The sequence below is a fragment of the Siphateles boraxobius genome, unplaced genomic scaffold (assembly GCF_051911475.1).
Source record: "Siphateles boraxobius isolate OS27281-9 unplaced genomic scaffold, OSU_SipBor_1 130, whole genome shotgun sequence".
Lineage (NCBI taxonomy): Eukaryota > Metazoa > Chordata > Actinopteri > Cypriniformes > Leuciscidae > Siphateles > Siphateles boraxobius.
The window spans coordinates 9,790,001-9,802,922 of record NW_027508734.1 but is presented as its reverse complement, the minus strand read 5'-3'; the positions used below and the strand labels follow the sequence as shown (position 1 = coordinate 9,802,922).

Sequence of the window (12,922 nt, the reverse complement as noted above, 5' to 3'; positions counted from 1 at the left end):
ATTGTTTTTCTTTAAAAGTATAAAAATTATTCACAAAGAATATGTTACAACAAACAAACACTGAGCCCACACACAGACAAAATTAGATAATTTTTAAAATGCATTTTTAATAATTAATCATCATTAATTTTTGTGGCTTTTATAACAGAGTCCATATTAAACAAGACTAGAAAAATAAAAATAAAATCCATTTCAAGGAATTTTAACCAATTCCTATTAGTTAAAACCAATTAACACTATTAACCAACTAGACTGATATTCTGATGTGCACTTTGACTCCAATCTAACATTCAACACAGAGTTTTTTTTAAAATTATCATTAAATAAAGAATGGTCGTGAGTTACAAAATATTAACGAATAACCTCTTCAATCTTAGGTTACATTATTAACATACACAATATTTTCCACATGCACATTTTGGCTCCATATCAGTCTTTGAAAATGTCCAACAAGCAGCTTCCTTCAGACAAACGTTGCTTTATATTGCGCTGTGTCGCTCTCGTTGACTTCCAGCACCCCGCTGAGGGGACGGGACGCTTCTGTGGAGGGGTGAATGCCATTTCTCATTTTGTTCTGGCACTGGCGAAGCTCGGCTTTGTAACCCTCGAAGCTGTCCTCCAGAGTGACCCGCACAGAGGAGTGCACTTGGGATGTTGAGGAGGGGTGCTGGTTATTGACGGCTGAAGTACACGAGCTTCCTTCCTCTGTATCTGGAGAAAAGTTTGCAAACAAGTCAGCAAAGCACAGATAAAGAAATATACAGAGAGAATGTGGGAACGGGGAACCAGAAGAATCTGATTGATGTATTCAAGATAAATGAAAGTAAGGTTTAGGTTGGATTTTCAACTTGATTTAGTGGCATGATTATCAAATCCTCATTTAGTTCAGACCACGGAAATGCTCTGGAATATATATACAAGGTTAAATTAAATAAATATAGTCCTAATAAAGTTTAAATAAATTATGAGACAGCATGTTCTAGGACACTATTATGAATAATAACAATAATTAGGAAAAATGTCCAATCGCTCACTTTTTTATTATTGCTCTCTACGAAAACTTGATGACTGTGAGTTAGCAACCAAACCACAAGGTGGCAGTGCGTCCCTATTAGTTTTAAAATAAATCAATCAAAACTCAGCCCAAAAATAATGTCAGGATGGTGTCATTACTTTATTAATGATAAAAAAAATTATTATAATTTATTTTTTTATTGTTAGGCCTATGTGTATTATATAGAGTGGCGCAGGGATGACGTAATTTTGTAGGCCAAAACATGGAAGCGAGTTAAAAAAGGGCTTTAAAATCAGTTTTTTATGGGGTTTAAAAAAAATGAAGTCTGTGGTGAACACAAGCTCAATATATTTCCACGTTTTATTCTTTTGATTTTGTCTTGAAAAAGGCGGTTGCTGACAAGTGGATAAATGGGACTACAGAGGTTATTGGAAATGGAGACATTAAACGTCATCAGCCGAACAGGTCTACTCCGCTTTCACACCCCAAATATTATAACTCGAACATTCAGGGAATTTTTTTTAAAACCTTTTCCATCTAAACTGGTTATATCAAAGACTGAAAGAGTTGTCGGAAGCTTCGTGATGATGACACTGAAGTCATGCGACCGCGGTGTAACGTTAGTTTGTTTATAGCCGACGTTTAGCTTTTGACTTTTGACTGTCGATTGTATTTACGCTGTGAGAATCATACACTTTTGTTAGTCACAGACCTTATTTTCTGCAGCAATCCAAAAGCCAATGGGAAAATAATATTGGGTTTTTGTCGAGGGAACCAGGGTGATGTTGACTTCCGGTGTTGATGTAGTGTTAATGTAATGATGTAGATGGCAGAGCTTTCTTCACGTCATGCTCTCATAGGTCACTTTCCATGCAGTGAAATCTTATTTTAGCAGCTTTGATAGGTTGGAAATATTATTTTTGTGCGAAAACATGCTGTACACCATATCAGAGATTTTTGATTATTAACAAGGTATTTACCTGCTCTAGATTAGTAATCTGAATCAACAACAAGGCTCCAGTATAATTTTCAAATGCAATCGATACAAGTATGAATGAAAAAAAAAGAAAAGGAAAAAAAAAAAGATAAATAGAAAGTTAAGATGCCAAAAAGCAAAGAATGGAGCATAAAGAAACATGATTACACCAGGATAGATGAAATTGAAGGGTAGGGATGTCACACAAGATCACAAGCAAGTCTAGTCTGATTTTGCTATCATTTATTAGATATGATCAGATTCACACAGAATCAACATGATCAACCACAAAGGAAACAGGATGACAGGAAAATCAACAATGTTTGATAATGTAGGCTAAAGCGTGAATCTGAAATTCAACTTTGTTGAATGGCACTTTAGGCAATGATGATTAGATGGGTAGAGACACATTAGCACAGCTTATATCAAAATGAAAAGTAAAAAAGACAGAACAAAAAAACTATATGAGACAGTTTTTTAAATGATTATTTACAGCCCTCTGAAACACTGTAAGCAGCACAGTCTTTGTATTGTAGTCTTTGATATACATTACAGCATGATCTATATTGTGTCTTATTTTTATAAGGATGCGTCAAAACAGGGAAGACAAATGAATGTCTTGTTAATTTAAAGCTTTCAACACATTACATAGTCCACAGTTACAAATAAATGAGCTCTGAGCTGAATTGCATAGCATAATACTCATACTATTTCTGTATTAAATAACATATACTGTGTGCATAGTATGCACATTTTATACAAACACAGAATACCCAGATGCCCGATTTTAACCAGATTTTTGTGTTTATAACTCAATGAATTGTTTCTTGTAATTAGGTCATGTTCCAAAGATGGTTATGTGCATAATCCATATAGTTTCACATGCTATTTCTTAAAGAAACATCAGGCAGTTTATAGTACATACTGTGCAGTATGCAGTACACTAGTATTTCATTTCAATAACAGCTACACTATCATTCACAAGTATGGGGTCAAAGCTTTTTTTGTATACAAAAAGCATCAATATTACAAAAGGATTTCTATTTCAAATAAATAGATTTCCATTCAAAAAAAGTATCATGGTTTCTACAAAAATATTAAGCAGTACAATTTTCAATGCTGATAATATGAAATGTTGATTAGGCAGCAAATCAGCATATCAGAATGATTTCTGAAGGATTATGTGACACTGAAGTCTGGAGTAATCATGCTGAAAATTCAGCTTTGATCACAGGAATAAATTATATTTTAAAATATACAAATACAAAAATAGCTATTTCAAATTGTAATAATATTTCCCAATATTACTGTTTTTACTATTTTTTTATCAAATAAATGCAGCCTTGATGAGCAGAAGAGACTTCTTTCAAAAACAAACAAAAATAACTTACATACCCCAAACTTTAACAGAAGTGTCTGTAATTGTGAATATGATGTTAGTAAAATCAACACTATCAAGTGTATGTCAGTCTTGTCAGATGAATTTGGGATGTATGTTTTTAATACTACACTACTCCATTCAGACATGCCACCCACCACACGCACACACACACAGCGACACTCACGGCTAGTCAGGCGGAAGAAATACCTGGGCTGGGCCGCTTGTTAACGCATGCCGGAGGAGTGAAGACGGCCTCAGGTAGACTGCCCTCATAAGGAGGCGGAGAGATCGGTGGAGACTGAAGCAGAGTGGAGTTAGGGCTGGTGATGTCCCCCTCCCCCACAAGAGTCAGATCGCCCAGCCCTTCCTCCTCCGGGCCCTGGGGAACAGTGGGGCGTAGGATAGGGGAGAATGGGGTGATGAAAGGGAGCGAGTCAGGGCTGGGTGCACGGGGGTGTCCGTTAGAGGAGCTGGGTTTAGGGGGTCGGAGGTGGCCGGGTTTATGGGAGGTGGGGGTCGAGCAGGCAGGAGGTTGGGGCTCGGGATCAGGATTCACACGGAGAAAGTCGGGAAGCACGAGATCTTCCTTTCTCAGCAAGCCTCTCTGGTCATCGACGCGACTGCTCTGGGCACGACTCAACAACTCGAAAAATTCTAGAAAAGAAGAGAGATTTAGACTAGTAAACAGTAACCATTATAGCATGTAAAGTTAAGCCAAAAGACAAAACATAATTTCTTTTTTACTATATATATATATATATATATATATATACACACACACACACACACACACACACACACATTTTCACTTTATATCTATTTTTACTGTACATATATATATATATATATATATATATATATATATATAGTGTTATTGTTAACTAAAACTATAAAAAAAATATATATATATATTTTTGTCAATTTAAATAATATTGAAATAAAATGAACAAAAAAAAAATATACATATATATATATAAGTACTAAAATGACAAACTAAAATAAATTAAAACAAGACTGCCATTTTAAAAAGTTAGAAAAACAAACTTAAATTTAAATAACTGAAAATATAAAAAGCCTTATTCAAAATATTAATAAATACTATAATGACTAGGGCTGCACAATATATCAAAATGATCGAAATATCCCAAATGTATTTATCGCGATATGCATATCGCAACAGCTTGCAATAACTGGGGTCATGAATAAAAGACAGAGAAAACACTCACTGCTCTTGGCTGAATAACTTTTGTAGCTTTAATAAGAATCAGTATATATTTCATTCATACAGTGAAAACTAAGCAGTGTTTTATTTATCTGAATTGATTATTCAGTTTAATGTAGGATAAGCTGAAACCCTAAACCCCGTGATTTACACTGATGTTAAAATAACACTTCTTATGCTACTGTAAAACACTGATTTTCACTTTCAGAAGTTGCATGGATGTTTTCTTGTAAAAAAAAGAATGTGAAAGTTATATAATTTAACTATATTTTAAAGATAATTTAGGTTTATTTCACACACTTTAAGCATTATCGTATCGCATATCGAATATCGCATTATTTAATGAGTTATCAAATATCGCACTTTTCTTCAATATCGTGCAGCCCTAATAATGACATATAAATAATGCAAAAAATAACAATGGAAAAATAAACCATTTTAAAGAAAGAATACTCTTTTCAAGCTAAACAATGGGGCAAACACATTTGTAGATGTGACTTAAGTTTTCAAATACCTTTTCAAAAAAACAAAAAAGTCAGAAACTGAAAAGTGTAAAATAAGTACCTTCTGCTTCATCTATATGATTCTTTTTCCCTTTCTTCCTTTCTGACGCAGCTGTCCGGGGATGCTTGTCTTCAGCATCTCCTTTCGACGCTTTCCCTGCCGAGATGTCGTCTCTCTAACAGTGCATCAAAGACAGATGTAGGACGACTTGAGTATTTGGCTGAATGTCTTACAGACATGTTCATGAAGGCTTTATTTCCCTTTATAAAACAGGAATTTTGCCTGAACACTGGAAAAATCTGTTAACATGCATGTACCCACAAGTTCATGCTCAGCACATCCATACATGTTTAGAATTAGAAATATACAGAGAATGTTGTAAATGCATCTAGAGTATGTTGGATGAATCAGCATGTGTGTATTTAGAGGAACGAAGCAGGACATCTCACACTATCATATTTACTGAAGTCACTCTCACCTCTCTTAGAGGACCTTTCTTGGCAGCTGGTGTTTTGGAGTTGAGTGTTTTAGACTTGTCTGGTGAAGAAATACAACAAAACGATTACACTAAGGAATGTTGAAATGACCTTGAACACAATTACTTGATATTATCAGGGAGAAGTGGGAAAGTAAACAGTGCACAAGGCCATGTATGTGTGTGTGTGTGGTTAAGGTATTCCCTTCGTTATGAGGAACAAATGCCCCCACAAGGATAGTAATACCAGTAATGTGTTACTTTGTGGGAACATTTTTTGATCCCCGCGAGGAAACGGCTCATAAATCATACTAAATGATGGGTAGGTTTAGGAAATATAATATACAGTTTGTACAGTATAAAAATCGATGTGTGTGTGTACCTTTGGCCGGATCAGCCCTCTCCAATACAACTCGTAGACCATCAAGGTTTGATATGGGCACTCCAAGATCCAGAATCTCTGTCTCGCCACTCTAAAAATGTTAAAAAATTAGCATTAGCCTAGCCTCTTGAATGTGAAAACTTTACAAACTAATTTTGCAGTTATTGATTCTTTGACACATACAGGTTAAAGTTCTAGAAGGAATGTTCGCATTCCAGTACAATATAAGCTGTAAAAGACTATTGCATACTCTTGATTACCACAGAAAATAATTTCTATGCATATCTCAGTTTGTCAACTAAAATGGTGTGTATAGTAATAGACTTCTACTTTTATTTTTTAGAATGCCATGTCATGCACAAGACACTGCTAAAAAACACAAGCACAACGGTCAAACACGCCCGTCTACCACGTTTACATGGTAAAACAATGGAATAGTAGCACAGTGGAATGGAAAAGCGCGTTCTATCTGACAGAAGAGTAAAGCCTTTGTAGAAGAGCCAACGGCGTTCACGAACGTCTTTCAAAATAAAAGTAAAAAAGTTTTGCTGTTGTTGTTTCTCTGACTACACACTCCGTGACCCAGCCAAAACAGTCTTGCGACCCACTTTTTGGTCCCACCAGTTGAGAAACGCTGCTTTATACTCCTGCCCATAATGCACGTTAACACGAGACTACTGATAAAATTGCTTGATTACCTTGTCTGTGTACAATTACAGTTGATTTTTAAATCCTGTCATGATTATATGATTTAACTATCCACAAAGTACTGTTTAAATGAGCAAACTGCATTCACAAAAATTCACATTTCAACAGCCTGAACAGTATTCCCATAGCTCAAATGAATCTCTATAGCAACTCTATAGCATAAATAACACACAATTTTGTTTGGAAGAATTTAAATAAGCACTAGAACAAAAATACGAGCTGCACATTTCACTTCTATGCTTTTGAAGGTTAATGCTAAACGTCTGTGCCAAGCGATATAAGTAAAAGCTTCATAGACCACTGGGTAAAAATAAACTAGCTTTCATGCTTTGCAGGGCTGGGAAGTGGCTTTGTTTTCAAGCCAGTTCAGTCGTTCCTCTCTGTTTAGTGCTGTCTTCCATTAACTTCTAAAAGATGGCTCCGATGAGCACTGCTTAACATTTAAGAGGGGGAAAACTGCAGCGGAGAAGCAACGATCCTGCTATACCACATAACTCCACACCCTATGACACTGAACCATCTGCGTGTACATTTCACACCAGGAAATCCTATTGTTTTGAATTTGCCATAACATTATAAAAATGTATCCTAAATTAGATGCCCTTTTTGGGTTATTAAGACTGAATTTAAATCTGTACTAACAGTGTGCACTGTGTGCAACGCAAAATATACAACGTATCGTACCAACCATATGTGTAATTGGTCACAGCCAATCACTTACTATTCTGGCCACCAAATCGCCAAGGTGGAGCCCATACTTGGCAACCACAGGACGCAGAACCTCAGTCACAGGTTTTGTGGGTTTTGCTTTCAACCCAACCGATCTGTTAATGGGTACCAGGTCCAGTCTGAAAATAGAAAACAGGGTGGATTTATTTGTAGTTTAGCGCCAACCACAAGACATTTGTTTGATAGTCTTTCTACATTTGGTCCTCTTAGAGAAAACAGATTGTGCTGGTATTGAAGACGACTTCCTACTGAATATAAAAGTCAAAATAACAGAACTCCATTTGGGTGCAAATATTTGGGTTAGTAAATGTTCAGGGATTATCATGAAATTTCAACCGAGCATTAGAATTTTCCAGATCATCGGTGTGAGAGAGAGATGATAATAATAAAATGTACCTGAACAAAGTGCGTTTCTCAAGACGAAGTTCTCGGGAGCTGAGGGTATTACTATCTTGGTCCAACACCAAAGGCTAAGAAGGGAACAATGGGAGGGGGGGAAGGGAAATCACTGACAAAGCTCAAGTTTAGCATTCACAGTATAACTAAAGGAGACATTATAAAGCTTGTGAAGGGTCTCTCTACCTTCTCTCCTCCAGTGAGGAAGAGGTCGACAGCAGCCAGGTTAATGTGCTGTTTTTGACAGAGCTCTAGCAGCACCTGTCTGATGGAGGCGCCCTGTCGTAGAGGAATGGAGCAGCTTGAGCTGTCGGGCAGGATTACTGTACACGTCCTGCTGGATCGATCTTTGTCCTTTTCCCAAACAGAACCTGAACGTCTCAGCTCACACTGCTTTACACATACAAAAAAATTATAAAAAACACCCAGAGAAGCAAAAACATTGGTTTGTTCATGTGCCAAATTGCTATGCGGCCTGGCAACTGTAAACAGCCTACAGTTAGTTTAATGAAACATTTTATGTTATATTAGTAGTGGAACAATTGTCTATTAATATTTTTATTAATATTGTAATATCTAAACTATAGACAATCACAAAATAATGTTTTGTTTATGTTGCACTAAGACCACCCCCGTTACCTGTGGTAAAATCACTGTCATGAACGATCACAATTCTTGCTTTGATTAGCTGAAAAAGCCTCCACTTGCATGTCTAATGGCTAAGTATTTTTGTAACTCCCTAGTGTTCTAAATAGTGCACTCCTAAACTCCCTAATGTAACGGCCAATCCTCTTACCTCATTCTTTCCTCCTGAACAGGTAGTGTTGAGCTCTTGACTCGCACCAGAAGACAGTGAACCCTGAGATTCTCTCCGCCCATTACAGTCTGTCCACACATATGGATAACCAATCACAACATAGCAAATGTCACATATTATAAAAAATTGTGTTTTTAATTTTTAAGTTGAAAAGTCTGGGTCTAGGTAAAATATCTATACATTAAAAGGCATTAGAAATAATAAATGAGGAAGATAGTTTAGTATAGATAGGATTAGTATAGATAGTTTATGACAAACCAAAACTTTTCCTGCACATTTTAAAGTGACAAAAAGAAAGAAGCTGAAATATGTTTTTCATAAAAATCAACCCTCACAGAACCCCCGAGTTCCTGAGGTTGAAAAAACACATAGCACATTGAATAAGCTGACAGTACATCATTAAATACATTCACATGCTAACACATAATAGGGAAAAAATAAAGCTAGGTGTGTGTCTATCAAGTTTTGTAAAACTGTTTATGTTTTCCTTTCAAAAGAACACATTTTAAAGTGTTTACATGCCTTAAATGCAATCTTATTAAGCATGATCAGAATAAGTACTCATAGCTACATCAACAGCAGACTGGGTCAGATCTACGAAAATATAAGATGTTATGAATACAAGAAATGAACTCATGAGACATTGTTTTGATACTCACTGTAAGGTAAATCTGGGGCTTCTCTTTTCTTTTGTCCTTTCCCAATACTTGGATATCTGTACCAGGAGAAGAAGCCATTTTTCTTATCAGAGTATTTCTCTCTGAGGTCATCACTTGATCTGCCTGTTTTGGGCTTCTTATTTTCCTGCAAAACAACAGACACAATTAGACAGAACACCATAGCAGTGAATGAGGCTAAAGGAAATATCAGTATACTTAACGTCCAATAAATGCTTTATAGCATGGAAATAAGCAGTGGGCAGTATGGCCAAAATGTTATACCATGGAATATTTTATATTATATAATCTTATAATTTTACATTATTATATTATTTTATATTAAGGTAAATGTATATACCAAAATGTAGTTATTTTTTCCTGGAAATTAAATAAAATGGTTTTAATATTTAATGATATTTTCATATTAAAAGGTACACTATGTAACTTTTGGCCCTCTAGAGGTTACAAAAACTGCATGCATTTTGCAGAAGAACATTGTTTTGGTTGTGCTTTGTCTCTGTGTGACTGTGTGGATGCATATGGTTATCCACTGCTCAAAAAACATTCACTACTAGACTTCAGAGATATAACCAGTTTAGATGGAAAGGATCTCAAGCTGACTAGCTGAAGACGTTACTGTAGCTTTACCCATGGACACAGTACTTAAAATGGTACTTTACTTCCTTAAATTTTTTTATTCCAGCACAGCACTACAATAAACATAATAATTGACCCTTCACAATAGATAATGCTTTACAATTAACTCTGTTAGAGCGACATATGACATATGACATAAGGTATTTTATTTATCTGTTCAATAAAATACCTTTCCCACCTGTTGAGTAATAAAAACACCATCTCCATGTTGCTTTTACAACATTTCAAATCCCTCCATCTCTGAAAAGCCAAGTCAATGTTGATTTTTGTTTTATTACGATCTTTGTCAAGTTCTCTTTTGCCAGTAGACTCTCTTCTGAACTTTGTTTTTAACAGGTGATTCCCCAGAGGTTGGAGATGTTTAATCTTTATCACTCATTGTGACAACTAACCTCTGCCACTCCCACACCACAGATGCGCCAAAGTAGCTGGAGAAACTTTTCTCTATTTACGTATATTACGAGACAGGCAAGTGACATATGTACGCAATTTTCCACAAACAGTCTAAATAAAAACACTTACCATAGTGAATCAGGGTAAGACGAAAACAAGTTTTGGAAGAAGAATTCATGGTGTATTGACTCATTTAAATTTAGTTAATTATGGACAAAAAAAAGTTTTATAATGAACCTTTAATATTAATAGTTTTATGGATTTGATATTATTTAATATTACTTTATTATTTTTTTAAATTATGTAGCGATGCATTAACACAGCAAAAGCTAATGTTGCTTGGAATCCATAGACAACTAATAAAAATAGTTTTTCACATTACTCACAAATAGGGTGGTCATTTCCATAACACCAAAAAGGAGGACACATATATTTTGTTGACGGGTTGGGGGTGCTGGTTGCTGAGGGCACGCAAGGTCTCTCGCTCTCTGCCGCGCTGCACGGTTTGGAGCACATAAGTCATGTCTCGCATGCACGGCTCGAGATTCCAGGAGATTTGAACTAATTTACGGGCATCAGGGAGCCGCTATCAATGTGCGGGATTTTTATAAGTTAACTTTTTTTAAACAATTCAGCGCAACTCCAGAAAGGAGGACAAATGAGTGTCCGGCTTGAGGCTGCGCCGGACACCGGACAAGGGGCTTAAAATCCGGACTGTCCGGCCAAAATCCGGGCGTATGGCCACCCTACTCACAAACCTTCCTTGAGTTATTGTTGCTGTAGTGAGATAAGTACCTTTTTAGGTGTGGAGAATGTGGAACGGTCAGAGTTCAAGCTGTGCTTGGAGGGGGCGGGACTACATGGGATTGGGCAGGGGTCAGGGAGAGGTCGGCCTTCTACATCAGCCATCATACACTCCTGATAGAGAGTGGACTTCAGGAACCGAGCATAACTGTCCATCTTCATCAGGTTAAAGATCTGCAAGGACAAGTTAAAGTTTAAGAAGGTTATTCATGATTGCTAAACTATGATATTTGTGTGAATGTAAGAGTTTAATCATTTGTGCACATTGACCTGTAGCTGTGGCTGTTTGAACATGTTAGGCTGTGGAGCCGTCAGGACGTCGTCAGCAAGTTGAGCTTGACTATCGATGTTCACCGGCATAGTAGCTTTACTTGAGAGGAAATGATTGTAGATCTCTTTGGCCTTCTGGGACAGCTGAAAAAATTCAAAAATATGAATAAAATAAGATGAAAACCTATTGACCTGTATGCTCATAAGTGTGAGTAATGACAGGATTTTCATTTTTGGGTGAAATATCACTTTAAGGGTCCGTGAGGATTTCAACAGAGGCTGAAGGAGAAAGATGATTAAATATGTATCACTGAGGGAACCGTGTATGTGTTGCAGATGATTACCTGCTTTTTATCATGTTCTGGAACTTGGCTAAAGCATTCACAGGCCTGCCAGAATAAGATGTTTTCCTCACTAAACTCCTTCTTTAGAAACTCCTGTAGGAACATATATCAATCAACACAAACTATCAATCTGATATACACAAAGGTAAGCCTGTCAAAAACTCACTGGCCGTAGAAAATGTTTTAAGTTAACAATAAGCACATGTATAAGACAAACTGCAGTACTTACAGAAAAATAGCGCACACCCACAGGATCTTGGAGCAAACGCTCAAAGCTGATGGCCCATGATGCAACACGGCGCTCTGAGAAGCGACAATGGTTGTTGACGCTAGGCAGACTACCATTACTTTCCAAACTGCTCACGCTGCCGCAGTCATGACGCTTGACTCCACTGCGGTCTGGACCAGGCAAAAAGTAAATATTAAAGTCGAGATGATTTAGGATGAGATTCTTGAACTGTTCTGGTCTGGATCACAAAAATAAAATTGCTTCTCTGTTCTGAGATGTTTTTAACACTGAGGCATGAGGAAAGGAGTGGAAATAGTTTTAAATGTTAAGATGTTCTACACACAGCATGCATATAACTATGAGGAATCATCAAAGTGCGTAATTTCAGTCACTAGCGTTAACAATGGAATTGAATAATATTACTGTTTTCAAACATGTTTCCTTCAGTCTGACATTGGTTAGTCAAACATTATGTCACTCAAAATTCACACCTTTGGTTGAGCCAGTGTTATGAGAGTAATGTTGAAAATACCACAGAGCCGGTGTTTACACATTTTGGGGAAATCAATGTTACTTTTAGTTAGAATGTATTTTAACATCAGAAAAATGACACATTTTACTTTCAAATAATGGAATTTGTGAGTACTTCACTTGCTTACAAATCAGAAATTTGCTTACAAATCACAAATATATAATTCAATCTGTTTTGTATCTTTGTCAAAAACAGTTGTGGTCTATCATGTGTAATATTTGTTTCCTTACTTTCAGTTAGACAAGTCTAGACAAACCTCAAAACTTTCTCAGTAAATACCACTGTCATAACTTCCTTCAGGCAAATCAGAGGAAACATCCTCCCTGGGCTGCTGACAGTTTCATTGACACTTTTTGCTTCTGAGATGAGCACTTTGACCTAAACCAAAATCTTTAAGTGTAACTTTCTACTCAAGACCTGTTTTAAGGG

The 12,922-nt window shown here is 36.4% G+C and overlaps 1 protein-coding gene across 2 annotated transcripts in view; it reads right to left on the bottom strand.

Moving 5' to 3' along the window:
• Positions 1-87: 87 nt before the first annotated feature.
• rgs12a (regulator of G protein signaling 12a) overlaps positions 88-12,922 on the bottom strand; it is a 36,727-nt gene continuing 23,892 nt past the window's right edge. Inside the window, exons 5-18 of one of the 2 annotated variants that reach the window (XM_077227779.1) lie at positions 11,962-12,131; positions 11,733-11,825; positions 11,389-11,532; positions 11,110-11,292; positions 9,265-9,409; positions 8,585-8,673; positions 7,975-8,181; positions 7,789-7,862; positions 7,385-7,511; positions 5,956-6,046; positions 5,577-5,635; positions 5,159-5,273; positions 3,580-4,026; positions 88-711 (exon numbers count right to left, since the gene is read on the bottom strand). In XM_077227779.1, the coding sequence (XP_077083894.1) occupies positions 464-711; positions 3,580-4,026; positions 5,159-5,273; positions 5,577-5,635; positions 5,956-6,046; positions 7,385-7,511; positions 7,789-7,862; positions 7,975-8,181; positions 8,585-8,673; positions 9,265-9,409; positions 11,110-11,292; positions 11,389-11,532; positions 11,733-11,825; positions 11,962-12,131 (2,192 nt within the window). In that variant the 3' untranslated portion in view covers positions 88-463. The remainder of the gene's footprint in view (positions 712-3,579; positions 4,027-5,158; positions 5,274-5,576; positions 5,636-5,955; positions 6,047-7,384; positions 7,512-7,788; positions 7,863-7,974; positions 8,182-8,584; positions 8,674-9,264; positions 9,410-11,109; positions 11,293-11,388; positions 11,533-11,732; positions 11,826-11,961; positions 12,132-12,922) is intronic. The other variant, XM_077227780.1, reaches the window with a different exon arrangement.